The sequence below is a fragment of the Rutilus rutilus genome (assembly GCF_951802725.1).
Source record: "Rutilus rutilus genome assembly, chromosome: 6".
Lineage (NCBI taxonomy): Eukaryota > Metazoa > Chordata > Actinopteri > Cypriniformes > Leuciscidae > Rutilus > Rutilus rutilus.
Genome location: NC_140214.1, coordinates 28,784,027 through 28,807,374, shown reverse-complemented (window position 1 = coordinate 28,807,374; position 23,348 = coordinate 28,784,027). Strand labels below are relative to the sequence as shown.

Below are 23,348 nucleotides of genomic sequence, written 5' to 3'. Positions count from 1 at the left end.
TTTCTTAGGCAGATATTGACTTGGGACTATATTATGGGGAAGCACAGGCGAAGCACGGCTACTTAGGCGAAGCACTGCTACTTGGGCGCAGAGATATCACGCAACACATGAAATCCCACGACTTCTGTCAACATACCGGTGTGGAACGAGTCAAAACACAGAAGAACAACACGCGTGACCTGCACCGAGTGTCTTCGCTTTTGGATTGTTTTTTTTGAGAAGTTACAGCAAACATGGTAATTACCTGCGTAGCAAAAGGTTGTGAGAACAAGCACCTAGTGTTAATCTGCATCGCTATTTGTACTCGTTGTGAATACGCAGGCCACAAGAAGTAATTACATGGGTTTTAAAAACATTTTTTTAGCACTTTTACTCAGGACATGCTAGCTGGCAACAAAGGATTCCATTCATTGTGCTAAGCTAAGCTAGCGCCGACCCTGTCAAACTAAAACAATGCATGCACTGAGACAAAAATGCATTACCCACCTATCTAAATGTATGAAAGAATATGAATAAGCCCTATTTAAAAAAACGGTGGAGTGTTCCTTTAAGAGCACACTGTTACATTTAATTAGTATTAATCCTTGCTTGTTTCTTTGTTTTATTTGTTTATTAAAGTATACGGCTGCATTTAGATCCACTTGCCTCATCTCATCCTCATTGCCCGACCAGAACGTTACAGTTACAATAAGAGTTTATATGGAACTAAAATAATTAGGATCTCAATTTGGATGACATTAAAATTGAGCAGATACTCAAAATACAACTTGTAAAAAAGGAAACACCCTAATTTATATAATTCAAACATGGCGATAAAGAGCAGCAATTAACTATATATTTTGCTACAAAAAGGACATTTCTGCGGTAACTCATAAAATGGATAATTTACTCTTTGAACTAATGAACTGTTCAAATGAATGAACTAACTGAATGAACTGATTCACCAATTCAAATGAATTGATTCACTTATGGATTACCCGTCCCGTACATATTCTAGGATAAGCACAAGCATATTTGATCATTTTTAGACAACTTTTAAACTGGCTGTCTTTACACTATTATGCTGCTTTAAAAGTATACAGTAGTTCAGCCCAAAATTAAACTCTGTCTTCATTCTGTGATCATTTTGTTGTTCTAATTTCAATGTTGTTTTTATATTCTTTGGAACTTAAATGGTGACAGAATTATGGTAAATGGTGACAGGTGTCCTTCATGGACAAGACAATCCCAGAATGCACTGTGATGCGAAGAAAAAAACTGATCAATATTATATATACTTCATTCAGTACTGAAAAGTATTGATTAAAAAAAGTACCAACTAATTACTTTTACCAAATATTTGTGGTGTGTATTTTCATGCTTGTGTTTGTGTCATTAGCTTAGCAACATGCTAATATTCAACAGCTGGAATCAATTGTGAACCAAACCTGCATCCCAACAAACCTACTTCCATACTATATAGTTGACAGGCTGAGTAGTATGTCCGAATTCATAGCATTCATAAAACATTCGGCAAGAAGACACAGTGAGATCAGCTGAATGATTTGACGTTTTAGGTGAACCTGTTCAAACATCTGCTTCTGATCCACAGCAGTCAAACAGACGTGTCCACCAGAGAAGTTTGACTGCGGAGGAAAGTGCGTGTCGCTGTCCTGGCGGTGTGACGGGGAAAGAGACTGTGAAAACGGCGAAGATGAAGCGGACTGTGCAGCAGGTGAGTCTGCTCTCTTTCTCTCAGACTGTGCGTTTGATTCTCCACAGGGAGTTTTGTTCAAGGCTGAGGTGATACTTTGAACAGACTTTCACCCCAGTGCTGTGGATCTGCTTCAGTCGAGGCTCTGAAAGGCACAGAGAGGAGAGAGAGACCTAGTCAATGGTTTATTTCCTCAGCACAAGTCTATGTTCTGTCTTTTATTGAAACTCTCTAGTACTGGACAATTACGTGTTGTTTGGACAATTGTAGTACTAGACAGATACAAATGAGAGTCAATTATAGCAATTAATTTAGGTCTGCGCCTGTAGTGTAATTATTCTATTTACAAAGTGTTTTGCAGAGGTTGAGTATTGTAACCAATCACAGATATGCCTGTTGTACGCATGAATGTAATAGTGAGACATTTAGGTTAGTCTACAGGTCATTCAGTGACAGTCCTTTGAGTTTTAAACAGTCTGATCCGTACTGAAAAAGTATGTTTTATTTAAAGTTCCCCTGTAGTCAATCATTTTATTTCTTAAAACTCATCTTTGATCACCAAAATTACATATTTAAATGTTTTTTCCTTGAAAAAATGCAACTTTGCATTCATTGCATTTCAATGCAACCCTTGCCACATTTAGTATACTCAGTTCTATGAATATGCAAATTAGCCCCGCCTCCACTCACTCACACCAGCTCAGAGATCCACTCGTTGACTGTCACACGTTGACCCGGGGTGCGTTTCCCGTACAACGGCGCAACTCGCTGCTTAACTACCATAGTACGATGCATCGTTGAAGAAATCAACTAGCTAGTCACGACTGTTTCCCGAAACCGTATCGTCGCAAATTGGTAGTTCAACCACGTTGGTTAATGATGTCACGCAGCAGGTGGTGGAGTAATAACTTCTTTTAATGAAACTGTTTGAGATCAAATTAATGCTAAGGTGAGGACTATTTCTAAATTTTCTCAGCTATTTTGCTTTATTTCCAGATTCAATCAATGCGCACTCTTCAAAAACGGTGCTTTCTCTTGACAAACTAAAAGACGTAAATGACATTTGTATGTATTCTAAATAAAAGACACAAGTTGTACTGAATGTCAGCTTGCTTATTTTGCTAAAGATAAGGATTTATTAAGTCTACATGTCATGCAAACTAGAAACTATGCTTCTAACCACAGGTCAAGAGCTGTCGTTCCAACCACACAACTTTGCGATGCTGTTTGCCAGTGGTTTCGGGAAACACGACTCGTTGAACTATGCTGATAACGACGGAACTTGTGACCATAGTTGGTTAACGATGCTTTTGGGAAACGCACTCCTGATTGGTTACAAGGTAGTTTGTGACGTCAGAAAACCTCGTTTTTGAGACTGTCTTTCTTTCACTGCAATTTTAAGGAGAAAATACTCAGCAATGGTGCTGACTTATGAATTTGCACATGGTTTGTCTTAAAGCATATTAAAAACACCACATAAAACAACATTAAAAGCTGGATTTTCACCACAGGGGGAATTTAACCCTCTGGCTCTGGTCATTAAATTGTACATTTAGATTTTTTAAAAACTTGGTGACTTTTATAGCACTTGCTATAAACAATTCAAAAGCGAAAACTTGCTACACACTTATACACTCTATAGGCACAGTGGTTTTTATACTGAGCTAATACAATTTTCAAAAAATCACAGAAAACTTTTGGCCTTTTTGAACATTAGTATGTTTTTTTTAAGCCATTTGGGGTCAGATTTACTAACAGCTTGCGTTAGCGCAAACCGTCTTTTGGTGTTAGAAACTACTGTCAGGATTTACTAAAGAAAAATTAGCGCTGAAAAGGCGTGGACAGGGTTATTTTTGCGGCTGATCTTGTTGCATATGCATTTGTAGGAGTTTCCCTTCAGACGCAACATTTATGGGAGGAGAGTATTTAAATGAATCATGCAAGGTGATTTTATTTACTAAGGTTTGCGCTTGTCAATTTACTGGTGTTTGCGTCATTATTTACCGCCCAAAAAAAGCAGGTCTTAAACCAGACACTACCTGGTAGATTGTGTTGGTCATTATGGAAATGATCCGGCTGCGTCTGTTCTTTAATTTGCACGTCATCAGTAGATCACACACAGAACTTTCCACTCCAATCGGTGCTTTTTTGGAATTGCGCTCTCATGCTAATTTGCCCAGTTTAGCCCACTAAATTGTCTTCAGTCTGTTTTAACCAAAGGACAGTATAAGTGTGACCCCCAATGAACAACACAAGTTTTATAACTGAACAAAACTGCAACTTTCTCATAAATCAAGGCGCAGGCAGTGTAAATAAGAGTTAATTATGCAGTGTGGACAGCTTCATTTATTGTAGGAGTGTTTGTGAGGGTTCAGGCAGTGAACTCTCTCTGAACTGCGGAGCTCTAGCCGTCATGTGAAACTGTGTGAGCAGCTTCAGTAATTATTATGAGATGAGACCATTTTAGTACTCCAGCGTTACTCGCATTCTGCATAATTTATTCAGCATTAACATTTTGCTTGTCAGGCTTAACAAGAGTGGTGGACAAAGAAATTTTGACAATGGTTCCTGTCTCGACTTTTTGACTATTTTAGAATTGCCCATGACCGCTTTATAATGGGAGTCTATGGACAGTTTTGAAAACGAACGTTAAGGGTTGTTTTAAGGGCATGTTTGTGCATGGCCATAGACTCCCATTCTAAAGCGGTCATGGGCAATTCTAAAATAGTCAAAAAGTCGAGACAGGAACCATTGTCAAAATTTCTTTGTCCACCACTCTTGTTCATCCAAAACAAACTACAAAATAGACTCAAAGTGTTAAATACTGGAATTATCCTTTAATGTGAATCATCTTGATTGAATATTTAACTACATAAAAACTAAATATTTTTTATTATAAATGCTATTGATTTAAATAGGCTAATTGTTAATACAATATCAATGGAAGTACTAACAATTGTGATTTTTGTCATAATTTATGCCCTATTTTTTTGTGTTGGTCAGACATCAATTGACTGTTTATCTTGTATTTACGTTTAAAATGAATGAAAGTTATTGCATTATATAGCAGTATATCAAACCAAGTGACATTTATTTGAAAGAAAGCACACTTTTGGTTTTCAGGGTGCATTGTGGGGCTTTTTTTGTGAGCAAACGTTTCAGTGCACTGGTAGGATTTCGCGTTTGAGGCCCTTAAAATGGCCGACTAGTCACGACTAGGGAGCTGATTGAGACGCACTCATAGATACCGTTCAAAATGAATGAAAAAACTCTGGTTAGTGGATCATGTTAGTTAATGTGATGAACTACACCTTGGTGTGAACATGAGGAGGCAATGGCTTCAAATGCAAATCCAATTTAAAAAGTCAAGCTAGTTCTAAGAAATAATGTAATATTATTTGTTTGTAGATGCAATTTTATTTATCTAATGCATTTATTATTTAAGTGTGGCTTAGGTGTCCAGAAACTCTTTGGGCCACTGTATAGCTTAAACTAAGAATGAATGCTATAGGCTGTGGTACCAAGTAAGTATTCTTAAGGAGAAGCAGATCCGGCAAAAATATGTCCTTGACGTCCTCGCCCAAGGTTTTCTTGATAAATTGTCTGGACTCTTGGGAATTGATGTTAGTGGAAAGGCTCATACTCATGTGTCATGCTCATTGAATGTTTCAACACTTTTGGTTGGAGGTGCTTGAGCTCTGCTTATTAAACATGGTTGTTTCACCTCAGCCAATCAGGTGTCTCCACAAACCCCCACTGTGAATCTCACTGCCCTACTTTTGAGAAGCTGTGAAAATTGACTCTTTCTCTAGCTTCCCTTTCCCTTGCTCTTCGTAATAGTATTTCTCCACTCTCTGTCTCTCATTAATGGCTTCTCACACTCCCTCATTTTCCACAATCTCTCTTTCTCATCTTCCAATTCTGCCTGTTAAAATAAAGGATAGTCTCGCAGGTGATAAAATGTATAATTCAATATATTATAAACCACATATAAATCACATTATAAACTTATGATAATAATAATAATATACAATTAATACAATGACTAAGTAAAATTATATTACTATACAAAATAGGTAACACTTTACAGTAATATTAATTAATTTCAGCATTCACTAATACATTATTAAAATCAAAAGTTGCATCTGTTAATATTATCAATGAACAATGAACAGTATTTTAATTAACTAACATTAACAAAGATGAGTAAATTATGTAACACTAAATTATGCATAATTACAAGTAACTAACCCTAACCCTAAATCAAACCCTAACCGTAACTCTATAGTAAGTACATGTAGTTAATTAATATTACACAGTACTTATTTGTGTAAGTACAATGTAACTACATCACCTTAAAATAAAGTGTAACATTATATTATATTATATTATATTATTATGAAAAATCTTATTAATTGTATTATATTATTATAGAAAAAATCTGAAATTGTAGAAAGTCTGTCTGACTGTCTACATTAGTGATGGTGTCCCTGAGTTATTTAAATTATGTTACAGCCCAGCTTTTTTTTCTTTTTCTGGGGTTATCTTTAGTTAACTTTACATCATTTATTATTTCTTATCTGTCTGTGTTTTGAATAATTTGTTGTCTAGCTCGTTTCTGATTATGATCTGGTCCCTTTACTAGCCTACAACTGTTAATTGTAATTAACCTGCAGGTCATCTCTGTGGACACACTCTGAGGAAGCATTAGTGTGACAACATTTTTAACGCCATTTTAAAATCCTTTCCTGAAAGGCCATTTAAATAAAGGTTTGTTTTTTTAATTAAACACAAGACGTGCCTCGGATATAGTTTACATAATATATCGAAAATTGAAAACCAACCTGCTTCTGATCCTCCTTTGTTGCAAGTCAATTCCATCTGAAACATTAAAAACTCTTGCAATGTCACAAGATATAAATCAGAATGTTAATTGCCCTATTAAGAGCAAATGAAACAGCCTCCAACCATTTTTTCACGCTAGGCGGTGGGAGATGATAATTCACATGTGTTAAAAGACCTGGCGAAACATAAAGGCTAATTAATCATTATGCATCTTCAATAACAGCCATAAAGACATTTTGGATGGATGGGCTAGTATGGTTGTATGTTTTCCAGATTATTTTTTATCAATCAGTGTTTTATTCAGCCGTCCTCATCAGAGGCTCATGTCTTGGCAGCACTGAGACATTCTTTCCTTCTGTAGAGGTAATCATGATTCTATTTTCATCAAGCTATAAACCGAGAGCCCAGGCATTCTCTCACCGCTCAGACTCCTGATCAGTTCATCCGTGCCAGTGTCAGAGTATCGAGCCAGGAGAACGGGAGCCCTGGCTCAAAATGATATTTCACCTGGGTCTGATGATAATTGATTTCCTGCCTTGCTTTGTGAGGTATGTGCAGTGTAATACACCTCTAATTATCCACTGTTGAAAGCCTCATAACTCGAATCTACTGCAGTGATGCTCAGACGGGATATGTCTCAATGCATTCACACAAAGTGCTCACAAAGTGAACGTGCTTGTTTCTCAGCATTGCATCATTTCTTTTCCTGTTGGTTTGATCTATAGTACCATAGGGTAAGGCTAAACATATCTGATATAGGTTATTTTTATCTTTTTGTCTATGTTCGATATGAGCAATGGTTTGATTCACTTTGTTTAATCAGAAATAATGTTCATGGCTGGCGCTTTTCTCATAACGAGGCTTTGTTCGTTTTAAAATTTTGAGTTCATGCACTATGAAGGATGAGTGAGGGAGTGAGTGAGTGATATAAGTGAGTGAGAGAGAGAGTTTAGTGCGCGATATAAATGAGTGATTGATATGAGTGAGTGAGTGAGTGAGTGAGTGAGTGAGTGAGTGAGTGAGTGTGAGAGAGAGAGTTCAGTGAGTAATATAAGTGAGTGAGAGAGAGAGAGAGAGAGAAAGAGAGAGAGGGAGAGAGAGTTCAGTGAGTGAGTAATATAAGTGAGTGAGTGAGTGAGTGAGTGAGAGTTCAGTGAGTGAGTGAGTAATATAAGTGAGTGAGTGAGAGTTCAGTGAGTGAGTGAGTGAGTAATATAAGTGAGTGAGTGAGAGTTCAGTGAGTGAGTGAGTAATATAAGTGAGTGAGTGAGTGAGTGAGTGAGTGAGTGAGTGAGTGAGTGAGTGAGTGAGAGTTCAGTGAGTGAGTGAGTAATATAAGTGAGTGAGTGAGTGAGAGTTAAGTGAGTGAGTGAGCAAGATAAGCGAGTGAGAGAGAGAGTGCAGTGAGTGAGTGAGTGAGAGTAAGAGCTGAGTGAGTGAGTGAGTGAATGAGTGAGTGAGAGAGAGAGTTTAGTGAGTGAGTGAGTAATATAAGTGAGTGAGTGAGTGAGAGTTAAGTGAGTGAGTGAGCAAGATAAGCGAGTGAGAGAGAGAGTGCAGTGAGTGAGTGAGTGAGTGAGAGTAAGAGCTGAGTGAGTGAGTGAGTGAGTGAGAGTTCAGTGAGTGAGTGAGTAATATAAGTGAGTGAGTGAGTGAGAGTTAAGTGAGTGAGTGAGCAAGATAAGCGAGTGAGAGAGAGAGTGCAGTGAGTGAGTGAGTGAGAGTAAGAGCTGAGTGAGTGAGTGAGTGAATGAGTGAGTGAGAGAGAGAGTTTAGTGCGCGATATAAATGAGTGATTGATATAAGTGAGTGAGTGAGTGAGTGTGTGAGAGAGAGAGAGAGAGAGTTCAGTGAGTAATATAAGTGAGTGAGAGAGAGAGAGAGAGAGAGAAAGAGAGAGAGGGAGAGAGAGTTCAGTGAGTGAGTAATATAAGTGAGTGAGTGAGTGAGTGAGTGAGTGAGTGAGAGTTCAGTGAGTGAGTGAGTAATATAAGTGAGTGAGTGAGAGTTCAGTGAGTGAGTGAGTGAGTAATATAAGTGAGTGAGTGAGAGTTCAGTGAGTGAGTGAGTAATATAAGTGAGTGAGTGAGTGAGTGAGTGAGTGAGTGAGAGTTCAGTGAGTGAGTGAGTAATATAAGTGAGTGAGTGAGTGAGAGTTAAGTGAGTGAGTGAGCAAGATAAGCGAGTGAGAGAGAGAGTGCAGTGAGTGAGTGAGTGAGAGTAAGAGCTGAGTGAGTGAGTGAGTGAGTGAGTGAGTGAGTGAGTGAGTGAGTGAGTGAGTGAGTGAGTGAGTGAGTGAGAGTAAGAGCTGAGTGAGTGAGTGAGTGAGTGAATGAGTGAGTGAGAGAGCGAGAGTTCAGTGAGTGGGTGAGTGAGTGAATGAGAGTAAGAGCTGAGTGAGTGAGTGAGTGAGTGAGTGAGTGAGTGAGTGAGAGAGTAAGAGCTGAGTGAATGAGTGAGTGAGTGAGAGTTCAGTGAGTGAGTGAGTAAGATAAGTGAGAGAGAGTGAGTGCAGTTAATGAGTGAGTGAGTGAGTGAGTGAGTGAGTGAGTGAGAGTAAGAGGTGAGTGAGTGAGTGAGTGAGTGAGTGAGTGAGTGAGTGAGTGAGTGAGAGTTAAGTGAGTGAGTGAGTGAGTGAGTGAGTGAGTGAGTGAGTGAGAGTTAAGTGATTGAGTGAGTAATATAAGTGAGTGAGTGAGTAATATAAGTGAGTGAGAGAGAGAGAGAGTTTAGTGAGTGAGTAAGTAGAGTGAGAGTTGAGTGAGTTGAGTGAGTGAATGAGTGTGAGTTCAGTGAGTGAGTAGAGCGAGAGTTCAGTGAGTGAGTGAGTTCAGTGAGTGAATGTGAGTGAGAGTTCTGTGAGTGAGTGTGAGTGAGTTGAGTGAGTGAATGAGTGTGTGTTCAGGTGAGTGAGTGAGTGAGTGAGTGAGTGAGTGATATAAGTGAGTGAGTGATATAAATGAGTGAGTGAGGTGAGTTGAACACCGATTTTTGTCGTTATTCTCTGTACTGACAGCACTCCAAATGTACAAAAAAATGAGCTCAATGTTAAAATTGACCGGAGTTCTCCTTTAAGTTGAGCGAGTAAAATAAGTGAGTGAGTGAGTGAGTGAGTGAGTGAATGGTGTTCCAGAAGAAGGCCAGATCTCAGGGACACAAACACCAGTTCACGTATAAAGAGCAGGTCCTGCAGCACAGCACTAGCTACAGTCATCTGGGCATCGACATCAGCGCTTCGGGACGCTTCGGTCTGGCAAAACACTGAGCAAAAAGGCTCGGAGGGCTTTTTATGCTATAAAGTCACGATGCGGTCACTTAAAATTACTCATTAAAACATGGATAAAATTATATAATTCAATAATAAAAGCAATTCTTTTATATGGATGTGAAATGTGGGCACCAGTACTAAATAAAAAAAAACTGGGATAAAACTTCAGTAGAAAAACTACGATTGGGAATTGCCAAAAACATTTTAGGGGTTCACAGAAGCACGTCCAACGACGGTTGCAGGGCTGAATTAAGCTTGTACCCGCTGAACATTGAGATCCAGAAGAGATGTGTTCAGTTCTGGCATCACCTCCATCAGTCCGATCCAGATTCAGTCCAATAGAACCACTAAATTGGCCAATTATCTATTAATTAAACAAATTACTAACACAATAGCATATCTAATATAAGATTAGAAAGGAACCTATGGTTTGAATGCTAATTGTCTTCTGGCTTTTCGGACTGCAAACTGAACAGCTCTGTACGTTATGCTATGTTATGCGTCACACACACATTGTGTAGGAGGTGCTAAACTGCAGTTCTCTGACTTATTTCTGATCGTAACTCTTTTGTCATCATTCAGTATCCATCATATCCCTTGCTGTACATAAATTAGACTTACATGCACTGTAAAAGAAATACACTCCTTGCCAGTCATTTATCAAAAACACACTGCTGGTACCATGCTTCCCTTCCTCCTCAGATCCTTCTTTATCACCAGTGTTAGCAAGCAGTGGGTAACTTATTAAAGTCAATCTCTTTTTGGCGTTTGGTTAATTGAGTCTTTCATGTATTGAATAATGCATGATTCTCCTGAGCAGGTTTGATTATCAGCCCCTCTAGAAGCTCAAATTGCTCATCATGTAAAATCACATGCAACAACCCTCTCAGCATCAGATCTAGTCACAGGCGGTGTGCAATAAATGACTGTTTACTGACATTGTCACAGTTCAGCTCCTGTACCTGATCGATTAGCTGTATCTTAGGGTATATGTTCAGACTAATAGCATAATACTCACTGCATACTGTGCAGTGTACACTGCTTACTATACACGATTGTTAAAAAGTTTGGGATAGGTAAGAGAAGGCTTTTATGCTCACTAAAGCTGCATTTATTTTATAAATACAAAATACAATAAAAGTCTAATAATTAGTTTTATTCCTGTGATGGTAAAGCTGAATTTTCAGCATCATTACTCCAGTCTTCAGTCACATGATCCTTCAGAAATCATTCTGATATGATGATTTAAAGCATCCTTACTGAACAAAAGTCAGCAACTATTAATTATTAATGAATAGTAGCCTAATTAAGTATTTATAGTATTTATAATTAATTATTAATAATTATTAAAATGTTAACTTATTTTTTTAAAATATTACAGACCCCAACATTTCGAATGGTAGTGTATTATAAAAAATTAAATGCAACAATAAACATTTCTAACACTAATATGCTACATTATTGTCACATAACCGTATTACGTCTTACACAATACCTTTTTACATGCGTGTTTAATTATGTGAGTGGCATCCAGTTGTAGTTTAAAAAATATATATATTTTGCATTTCAAATCCAGTTTAGTATAAAAATGTCTTTAATTTTGACAGTCAAATCAAATGAGTTAGAAACAAGAAAAAAAACAGGTGATGGTACTTTTTGTGGTTTATTCATCACACTGGAAATGGAAGGTCAAGTGCAATGCATTGTGGGGTACAGTATGTTGTTCGATATGCTTTGTTGTATACTGAACCTTTTGTTTAATTAAAGGTATAGTGGAGGATCTTTCCGAATTTTAGATAAGACCCGCCCTCTCCACTTTTTGAATAAGTTTGATTGATTCACCAGAATGATTGACAATTAGGAGGACCAATAGTATAGGTGATCCACCCGGAAGTAAAAAATCCTCCGCTATACCTTTAAGTTATTAGTAGGTGTCTAACAATATATCGTGTCACAATATACTGCAAAACAAAAATGCAATAATATGTATTGTGGATAGTGACAATATATTTTCTAGAGTTTTAGTGGCATTCATTTACTATATATATTGTTGAATATAATGTATAATAATGCAATGGGGGAATATTGCATCCTTAATCCTGATAATGCTAAATGTCTTATGTTACCAGTAAAAAGTGGCCTACATTATTTTCAATATATCTAGTCAGTGACAGTGCAAGCATATTCATCTAAAATAATTCTGTATTTTCAGCTTCAGAATCATGAAAAATTTTATTCTGGTGTCACCATTGTCCTGTGCATTGGGTTACCAGTACAAGCTTATTCATTTACATCCCCAATGTAATACCAAATTTAGCATTTTAATCAACAGTACATTTTTTGTTAACCTTTTATCATATGTCTTGGATTATCGCCATAATATTGTATTGTGATATGTATCGAATCGTGACATGAGGGTATCGTTACACCCATAGTTATTAGTATTATAGAATTCCATGCAAGGTTTCATTGCACACAGTATACATACTATATAAGTACAGCAGTATGCTAGCATGCTATTCCAAACATATTTATGGAGAAAATACAAGTCAAGATATTGACAGCGTAAAGTATGTGACATGCTAGAGCTTGTACTGTATATAATATAAACTTGAATATTCCTTCAGTGTTTCATATGAAACCTGAAAATGAATGATTTTTAGTTTGTTGTTGCATTATTTTATGTATATTTGTATTAGTTTTATAGATAGATAGATAGATAGATAGATAGATAGATAGATAGATAGATAGATAGATAGATAGATAGATATATAGATAGATAGATAGATAGATAGATAGATAGATAGATAGATAGATAGATAGATAGATAGATAGATAGATAGATAGATAGATAGATAGATAGATTTTTCCACTGGCAATAATCTGCACTACCTTCTTAAAATGTTCTGTCTTGTTGAAGACTAAAGGATTTTGTGTCTGACAGTTGCATGGAATTACTGAAATATTTTTGGCCCCACTTTTGAGTACACTTGTGCCCAAGAGCATAAACGTTTGTCCATCTTCTGGTCTAAATATATACTTGTATAAATATATATATATAAACCCACAAAAAACATTCACTATGGTGAATTCTGTGTTCTTTCAGTGGGCACTATTAGACACTAATGTGGGTGGATTGGTCCACCATACCTCTCTCTCCCCTCAGGCTGGACACGGCCCACAGCTTCACCTCCACTAATCAGAACCCCTCATCATCACGGGCACGGCAGTGTAGTTTCCAGGGAACTGGGTCAAACTGGCTCCGCTCCAACATTCACCACTCCCGGGTCTCCTTAGAGGCACTGCTGACTGGGTTCAAGCTCAAACTCAAAGCTATAGAAAAATCAATGCAGACCGATCATTTACTCAGATTCCAAAACCCTGCCAAAACCCTTTTTACCCTAAATAGTATTCTAAGAATTTGTTTGGTCAATATGTAATCAAAATCTGACTTTCATTGGCGCATGTCATTCAAAAGAAAATTTAATAATTTGGTTCAGTTCTGGAATAACTTTCCTTCCTGAGGTCACTTTTTGTTTGGTAACCTAAAAATGTGCTTCATTTTTTTTAATAGATTTTTCTCTTCCTATTTTATTTTAATATTATTCTTACTCCAATGGTTACTCCAATTAAAGTAATTTTTACTTTTTTGTAATGGGTCAGATAGAAATCGCTCCTTAAAATTTCTTGTGAATTAGTCATAATTATAATTAATTAGCCTATAATATAATAAAATATAATAAAATATATTTTTTTATAACCTTATATGTTAATAATATTTATATTTTTGGGGTCAGATTGTTTTTTTTTGTTTTTTTTATTCAGTAAAGATACATTAAATTGATCAAAAATAAAGACTTAAAATGTTACAAAAGTTTTATTTTCAAACAAGTTCATTTCTTTTGAACTTTCTATTGATCAAATAATCATTTGATTTCCTTCCATTTCTTATTATTATCAACAATATTGATGATGATAATAAGAAATGTTTCTTGAGCAGCAAATCATCATATTAGAATGATTTCTGAAGGATCATGTGACACTGAAGACTGGAGTAATGATGCTGAAAATTCAGCTTTGCATTACAGGAATAAATTACATTATATACTGTACACTATTTTGAAAAGCATTTTAAAATATAAAAGAAAACTTATTTTAAATTGTAATAATATTTGATAATATTACCATTTTTAAAATAAAATAAAATAAATGCAGCCTTGGTGAGCATAAGCACTATGTACACCTGCCTTTATGTGTAGGTTGTCCCCCACAATAGAATCTTCATCCTCTATGACAAAAAGTTGTTTCAGGAGGGCAGTAATCCTCCACAGTTCACTGCATAATTGCATTTAGATCTGACGTCAGTCTGGAATGGATCGCTCCCTGTAGTGTTCATCAGTTGTTTTCGATCCTGGTCCCCTTTCTGACACACTCAGTTCAGTTCATGAAGCTCTCTCCTAAGGTGTGTTCCAACTGACAGCAATGTTGACAGCAACCCTACACAGTGTTCACTGCTCCCTACTCTGTTGAAGTGGAATTCGCTGACAATAATCGCTCATTTGGAACTCCATACACCGTTATCATAGAAAGGCAATGACGGGGTCGTGCAGATTATGATATAACATAAATATTGTAATTTACTTTACTTTAAAATGTATCATCTCAAAATCATAATATACATATACAAAACAAACAATATGTAATAAATATAATTAAAACATGTTTAGTACATAGACTGCTTGTATATTTAACTGACTATTGCAGCTACTAATTGACTCACTTAAGATGGCGGTCCAGAATACCCTGTGAAGTTCACTTCGCAGTCCACTTACTGGAACGCACCTCAAATGAGCTGATGATCTAAATCAGGTTTGTTAAGGGGGAAACACAAAATGTGCCGGACCAGGATTGTACATCAACCAATCCGTTTTCAATGGAATTAAGTCTTGGCCATTATGTTTCACTCAGAAGTGCTTCACATAACATTAGTAAAATGGGATTTGCATTGTTTTACTTTGACGTTAATGGTTGACTGCAAATTAAATGTAAAGTCTGTTTAGAAATAAGCAAAGGTTACATTTTGACTGTTCTGGCCAAGAAAAATAAGGCAAGTTCTAATCTGAAACAGGGTCAGATCATGAGGAGTATATATCACTGTTTGTTATACTATATGTCCAAGAGCTGTAGGGATTTGCTTCCTGACTGGAATAAATGAATCATCTAAATGGAGGGAGTTTTTGGCACAGTGATGATAATTGCCTGTTCCCACACATTAATCTGCACTTAATCTAGGCTAATCTCAAGCCAGAGGCCTTTATACTGGAGCTGCTCACATGATTCACAAATCTCTTGTACATACATTAAATTAAGGACTGGAAGATAGGATACATCCAGTTGGAGTCTATAGAAAAATTATTAGTTGGATTGCGTAGCCGTAGACAAATAATAGAGATTTGTTTAAATCTGTAAACCTATAAGTATGAGCTATAGTAGTTGATGCTTACCTTAGTAAACACCTCTAACTATTATAAAACAATCTGTCAAGTAAACTGATATTTGTTAAAATGGTTTTTCCTTTTTGGTGAATATGACCACACTAACTACAAGCAAAATGCCTGCAACCGTTCGGTAACCGTTGTTCCTTGTCTTTCCTAATTTCATGTCTCCCTCCCTATTATGCTCCCTATGTGTTCCACTTATCGCTACCATCAAACCGGTTTCTCCGAGATCCCATTAAAATCTTGCCTTTGATCTGCAGGTCCTTCACTCTGTCTTTATGTGATCTCTTCAGACCCCTTTATTAAAAAAAAAAAACCCATCTCTACTGATCTCTTTTTGAATTCTTTTAATTTGAATTTAAATGGATAGTTCACCCCAAAATGTAAATTTGTAAAAGTCATCATTTACTCATCCTTGTGTTGATCCAAACCTGTTTGACTTGCTTTCTTCTGTGGAACACAAAAGAAAATGATTTGAAAAGTATCTCAGTGTTTTTTTCATCCCGTACAATAAAAGTCAATGGGGCCCAATGTTGTTTTGGCAAAAAAAAGCAAAAAAATGACATGAGAGTGAGTAAATGATGAAAGAACTTTAATTTTGGAGGTGAAATATCCATTTAAAGATGCCCGTTTACAAAGTCTTGATTTTGTCATTGCGTCTACTAGAAAAGATTTTCATGTTTGAATGTTCAACAACATTACATTGTTGCAGCACCTCTCTTCCCAGTCTGTTAGTAACACTCCTGTCTCTATGAAGCCCCTCCTTCCAGAAAGCACAATGTGCTCTGATTGGTCGGCTGGGCCAGTGTGTAGTGATTGGGCAATGGCTTTGAGTGTGTTTCGGAAATGTCAGAGTTCAGAAACAGTTCTTGCTGATATACAGAATAACTCTCTTTGGAGTGACTTTGAGCTTTGTAACTTTGCAGACCATTTTCATCTTTTAAAAAAACAGCAACATTACACACTAAAGTAAGTTGAAAATGTCACAAAGCATAATAGGCCCTCTTTAAATTTAACAGGCACAATATGTGAGTCCACTATATAATGAACAAATCTGTAAATGAATTGTGACGCTGTTTGCTTTGAGTTTGAGCATTGCCAGATCCTGGCAAATATTGAGATGTGCCCCCCTGCTTCTGCAGATATCTGACGTGCGCTCAGTATTCACGGGGTCGCTCTCCGTTTCTCTTGCCCCTCTCATTCCTAGCGGGTAACTTTCTGTGAGCCCCCTGTGCTTTACTTCCCCGCCCCCTCTCACTTCAGCTGCTATCTGTCTGCTCCACAGACACAGGATAAATGTGTGCCGTTGGAAAGTCTCTAAACCTGTTAGAAGCAAAAAATGTGGGTGGGATGATAATAACATCTTTCAGTACAAGTGAAGTTAATTTAATTCAAAAAATTAAATATAAAATATACTTTCTTCTAACATACAGTTACTGCTATATTTTCATCCAGTGTTACTGTTCACCCTGTTTGTCTTTTGAATTTATTATATAGTATTGATTTTTTTTAAATGTTATTTTACTTTCTAGCGAGGTCCTGTCAAAGTACGTTTAGAATTAACTCTGTTCAAAAGTTTGGGGTCGGTAAGATTTTTAAATGTTTTTGAAAGAAGTCTTATGCTGAAGGGTGCATAAAACAAAAAATCTGTAAAAACAGTAATTTAATTTGAATATATTTTAATATCCTTTTGAATTCATTTTTTTCATTTTTTTATTTCTGTGATGCAAAGCTGAATTTTCAGCATCATTACTCCAGTCTTCAGTGTCACATGATCCTTCAGAAATCATTCTATTGTGATGATTCGCTTCTCAAGAAACATTTCTTATTATAATCAATGTTGAAAACAGTTGTGCTGCTTAATATTTCTGTGGAAACCATGATCAATTTATCAGGATTGTTGGATGAATAGAAAGTTCAAAAGAACAACATTTATTTGAAATAGAAATCTTTTGTAACATTATAAATGTCTTTACTGTCACTTTTGATCAATTTAATGCGTCCTTGCTGAATAAAAGTATTGATTTATTTAAAATATAAAAATCTTAAAGACCCCAAACTTTGCCTTTGTCTCACACGGGACGAAGAGGATTTTGAATAGTAAATTCTTATAGTACCATTAATAACTCAGTTTTTAACACTTAAAATGTTACGAGTTGGATGGTGAGTGCAAAAATGTCCTCTGTGCTTTCATCTGAATGAAATACAATTTTTTGCACACTTTGAATGAGCTACCACTAAGCAGGACATGTAGTTGATGTCAGTCAGACGGTCTTTTCCTTTATATTTCTTCATCTATATATTCTTCATCTTCATTGATATATCTTCTTAGTTTCTGTTTTCCTGTCCCCAGACGCCAAGTCCTGCTCAGCGGGGGAGTTCCAGTGTCGTAACCGTAAATGTTTAGCACCGGTCTATGTGTGTGACGGCGACGACGACTGTGGAGACGGCAGCGATGAGGAGAAGTGCTCTCCACCCACCTGTGGGCCGCACGAGTTTCGCTGCAACAGCTCCGAGTGTGTGCCTCAGCCTTGGACCTGCGACGGAGACCCCGACTGCTCTGACGGTTCTGATGAGTGGGCGGTACGATGCGGGGGCGGGTCCGGTCGACCGGCTCCTCCACCCGCCCGGAGACTGCAATGCAGTGCTGGAGAATTTCGTTGCGGCAGTGGGGAGTGCGTGAGACTGACCTGGAGGTGCGACAGGGACCCAGACTGCAAGGACAAGTCGGATGAGGTGGACTGCCGTGAGTGTGCACCATCACTTCTTCCTGTAGTAGGATCTCACTCTACAACTTAGTGGCTCCCTTAATCTGACTATCATTTTTTTAAAGTTTTTTTATGTCAGCTTGTGTTTTAGTTGGGATTCATTTCAGCAAATTGATTGGTTCAGACAGTTTACTTTAGGGAATTGGTTCATTCAACCATTCATTCTAACCCTTTTTGACATAGATGTGCATCATTGATATACAAAAAACAAACACTCCCAGTGTGCATAAAGGTGCTCTGGCATCACCACCACATTTATGGAAGAATCCACACGAGTCACACTACCCCAACAATGTTTCTGAAGGGCACGTCGCACTGACATGCTCCGATGGGAATTAAATTCCCTCAGATAGTGTGAGGTTTCGCCAAAGATGGAAAGCGATAGTTCACAGTAGATAATTTTTTCTGACTGCCTGCCATTTATTAGCAATTCCACCCACACAATGACAATTCTTATTGTTGAAGCCATTATTGCCACGTGAGTCAAAGCATTTGGTGGGGAGACAGGCAGCACACACATTTGCATGCACATTTGCAGTATATTAGCCATTAATGATTTTACAGTGCACTTAACACATAGAAAGCCCCCTGCAACATCCTGAGGTTAACTGCTGCGCAAGGGTGATGCTCATGGATGTAGCAACTACCCAGCACAACCTATACAGCATTTCGTTTTGTGCCACATCATAATGCGTAAAAAAAAGGATTTGGCATACAGCTACAGTGGAGGCATGTACACTGCCTTTGATGTTACGCAGTTTGTGTAAAGAAAATTTTATAATTTAATCAAATAGAGGGATATTTGAAAAACCTAAGATTCTCACGCATCAGGCAAGCGCGATTGAGCTTTTATTTACCATAAATTAAATCTGTTCATCATACAAAATAATTGCGTCTCTTTAGAAGGCTTGGATTAAACCACATGATTCATATGGTTTTCTAAATATCTTAGTGTGTTGAAGATGAAATAAGTTTTAGGGGTTTAGAAGAATAGCCCTTGAAATAACCCTTTAAGTTTGTTCACTAAATTCACTAATTGATTTTTTTCAATTAATAATTCAGTTTTATTAGTTCTACCGAGATATCAGATATTAGGATCATTAAATATTTGCTTGGTTATCACAAAAGTTGACTAACTTGTTTTAGATATTTGATATAAACCTATATAACCTTCATAGAAATCAAAAACCAAAATCTCATATCACAGTGATTTGAATAACACGGACACAGTATATAAAACTGTGTGGGTTTTTTTTTTGCCAAACATATGTTACATAACCATGTAGTCATTTTTTGATAAACCAAAGAATTGTTTAGTTTTTTCTTTTGGATATTTTAGTTTATCTTTGGATTTTATGTATACTGATTTGATGTCCACAAACCAAAAGGTTGTGATTATTCATAGCAAATGAAGTATGGCATCAGTACAGAAACAGCTGCATCACATTAATTTTCAAAACTCAATCAAGTGATACATGATTCATTTGGTTCACATATCTGAAGCCGTTTAATTTTCTAAATTAATGCATTTCTGCCGCCTGGCCCTAGTTATGGTATCGCACAAGATGGTATGTTCACAATTTAATTTCATACCAGCAATGACTGTGATGTGCATCAGAAATCAGATTTGTCAAAATTCTGTCACATCATCTCCGCATCACATCATTCCCTCAAAGCTTGGAAAATTCAAATGTCACATCTCCGCTGTCGTGCTCGTTCCCCAGGCAACTCTGACAGAATAGAGCTTCCTCAAGGTGTTTGTTATCTGACATAGCAGAGAGCGTCTTTGGTAAACAACAAGATCCCAGTAGTCATGGGAGAGAGACAAGGTGCCCAGGAGAGGGCCTGATTTTAATTACGATGCATTCTCGTTCTCTGAGGTTGACTTCATGGGCCGGATAAGTTCACAGAGTGAACAAGCATTAAACATGCTTCCTCTTTCTTCATTCCCACTGTCAGGTAACGTCCAGGTCAATTACGATGTCACTTTGCCCAGGCCGGAGGGAAAACGGGCAAGCAGAGGTTGCTAGGCAACTTGAGCGCATGTCCTTGAGCATCTTAAAGCCCTTGAAACATAGGGAGGGTATATCTACCACAGAATGCTCTATAATCACATTAATCCCTTGTTCTTATGCAGAGTTTCAGGGGGTTTTACTTTGAACTTCATAATGGGCAATATGGTTTGTGTACTCAGATGTGTTTGCATAATTAAGCCTCTGTAATTCAAAAGCAGCTCTCCAGAAACACTCACTAAAGAGGAACACTTTAGTATTAGATTATGTTTTTAAAGATTTTCTTGGACTTTGAAAGTGCCTTTAAACTGTCATGCCCACCACGCAAACTTTTAAATCAGGTCGGATTTGTCTAAAATCTTACTGCAAACAGCTTCATGTTGCCTATTGAAAATGTTCTGTGGAGTGTTGTGCCTGTGTGTTTGGGCTTCGTATAAATGCACACACACACACACACACACACACGTTGGGTTTCCATGTTTTATGGGGACTTTCCATAGACATAATGATTTTAATACTGTTCAAACTGTATGTTCTATTCCTTAACCTTAATATGGCTGGGCAAAATTCACTTTTATAAGTATAAATGTGTGTCCACAGTGTGTGTGGGAATCAGCCAATAATGGTAAAAATCCACCCACTCCTTTTTTTATAATCCCCATAAATCATGACCAGTCTCTCCGAACGAGCGGTTCCAGATTTCCCCCTATTCTTACGTAAGCTCCGCCCATGACTGGTGACGATCTGCCCTATTAGCATAGACCCCGCCCTGAGTGAGCCGCAGCAGTCCGCCATTTCTGTTTCCTCCCTGTAGCAGCTTCAGATATACAATGTCTGCGCCAAAAAACATTACAAATGTTATTGCATGTACCAACGTCTCCATAGACTCCCGGCATCTCAGCCACTGAGGATTGATCACTGTGGTTGAATTTCATTTATGAAGGAAATGTGTTGAAGAAAGTCATTGAAGTGTTATATATTTGCGCAAATCATTTTACGCCGGGCTGCTTCACAAACGAGGGTCACAAAAGTTGTTTCTGAAAGATTTTTAGATTAACGTGACGGTACTAGGAGTCGTTGAGTTGAATCATCTTAACTCCACAACAACTACATACATTTATCCACCAACCATTCTGAAACGTTCAGTTTCAGTTAAAAGTTGTAACTTCTTCCTGAGTCTCTCAACCAGTGTCTGACTTCTGTTCGAACATACAAGGCCGTCACTTTCTGGCATTTTGGCTGCGTGAGATTTTGCAGTTTTGTTGTGGCCAAAGCACAAGCTGTAAAGGCTCCGCCCTCTTCTGGAAAGGGGGCCGGGAGCAGCAGCTCATTTGCATTTAAAGGGACACAAAAACACACACAAAAAAATATTGCTCACCCCCAAATAGCACGTACAGATATATTCTGGGGACAGACTTATATTACATATTGTGAAAAGGGGCATAATAGGTCCCCTTTAAACCCACTCTTAAACACAACCTATCTCAGAAACCTTTCTGTATTTTTACATATTCAAAAAACAAACAAACAAAAAAACAAGTATTTAGTATGATTTATAAACTGTTTTCCTCATGGGGACCAAAAATGTCCCCACAAGAAAAAAAAAAATTCTGGTATTACTATCCTTGAGGGAAAATGTTGTCCCCATATCTGAATCACACACACATACTGATTGATAGATACTGTAGATGTGTAAGAATGAGTGAACTATCAGTATTTTGTGAAAAGACTTTAAAGGGTGATTCTGGAGGTTTTCAGAGGGAGAAGTGTGACTATGTTAGTGACATTTATGTACTTTAAGTGATCGAATAAAAAATGGGTTGGATGTGTATATAAAATGTTTATACTTTTTTTTTTACTGAGTCACAGACTACATTTGTATTCATAAGGGCTTAACCAATTATGAAGCTCCAAAGCATGTTCCGTAAAGATAAAACCCCATGAAGGTCTGTTTGGAGTCTATGTGTCAGCGTTTGGCTGATGTTTGTGCTCATCTGCAGCTCTGCTCACATGCCGACCTGACGAGTTCCAGTGCGGAGACGGATCCTGCATCCACGGCATCAAACAGTGCAACAAAATACACGACTGCCTCGACAAAAGCGATGAAGCTGGCTGTGTCAATGGTACGTTTTGGTGTGTGTGTGTGTGTGTGTGTATGTGTCCTTTCCACAGATCTTTTGTGCTGCTTATTCAGCAGGGTGAAATGTTTCCCAGAGATCAAATTGGTTCCGCCCTTTAATTCGACACCCTTCAAAGTTTAATGAGTGCAGACCTGTCTCCCCATAGCAGAAGCGTGTCCTGCTCAAAGAGGGCTGTGTCTAAGCGGTAATAAGCTTTCATCTGTGGAAATAAATTGGCCAATCCTTTTGATATTGGCTTTTATTCGGAAGACGTGCAGAGTCTTCTTCACCTAAATGACCCACGTCTGTTTATATTTGTGCACTGAGGACTACTGAGTTTTTATGCTTATGTGAGAGGAAACAAAACAAAATTGAAATCAACTTAACAAATCACCTGCCATCTGTTCTGTCTTTTTTTCCCCCATCATGCTATAGCCACAAAGTGTGAAGGACCTCTGAAGTTCCTCTGCAGGAATGGCGAATGCATTGACGGCAGCAAGGTGTGTGACAACGTGAAGGACTGCAAGGATCGGTCTGACGAACCCAAGAAGGAGTGCAGTAAGAAACCTATTTGTTGGCAAACAGAGCAAAGAGCTGTCAAATGAATGTGGATAGTTTATTTGGTCTTGGAAGAATTTGATTACAAATATTTGAGTTCATACTGAAACCTCTGACTTTTGATTGTACATTTGAGACACTTTTAAGTTTTACAATCGTTCTTGAGGTTTGTGTGTCAAGTGTTGAGGGCTAGTGTATGTACAACCTTCTAAAATTATTTCCCAGATATCTTTGTTTTGTAAGCTGATTGCACCTTCAGAAACAGTGATTGCATAGTTCACTTCACATATTAATTGTTCTATAAAACTATATACACTGACAAGCCAAAACATTATGACCATTCACAGGTGAAGCTGATATTGTTGATCATCGCCTAACAAGGTCACATATTAAGGTCTGAGTTGATTCGATTATAAGCAAACATTCAGTTCTCGTAATCAACGTGTTGGATGCAGGAGAAATGGGCAGGAATAAAGATCTGAGCGACTTTGACAAGGGCCAAATTGTTATGACCAAACAACTGGGTCAGAGTATCTCTGAAACGGCAAGACTTGTGGGTTGCTCCCGGTCAGCGGTGGTGAGAATT

At 37.6% G+C, this 23,348-nt stretch overlaps 1 protein-coding gene across 2 annotated transcripts in view; it reads left to right on the top strand.

Annotated features, from left to right (window-relative positions):
* LOC311292627 (low-density lipoprotein receptor-related protein 8-like) overlaps positions 1-23,348 on the top strand; it is an 85,823-nt gene that overhangs the window by 40,224 nt on the left and 22,251 nt on the right. For both annotated transcript variants that reach the window (XM_084412365.1, XM_084412364.1), the window contains exons 4-7: positions 1,592-1,714; positions 17,658-18,050; positions 22,085-22,207; positions 22,640-22,762. In XM_084412365.1, coding sequence (XP_084268491.1) covers positions 1,592-1,714; positions 17,658-18,050; positions 22,085-22,207; positions 22,640-22,762 — 762 coding nt within the window. The remainder of the gene's footprint in view (positions 1-1,591; positions 1,715-17,657; positions 18,051-22,084; positions 22,208-22,639; positions 22,763-23,348) is intronic.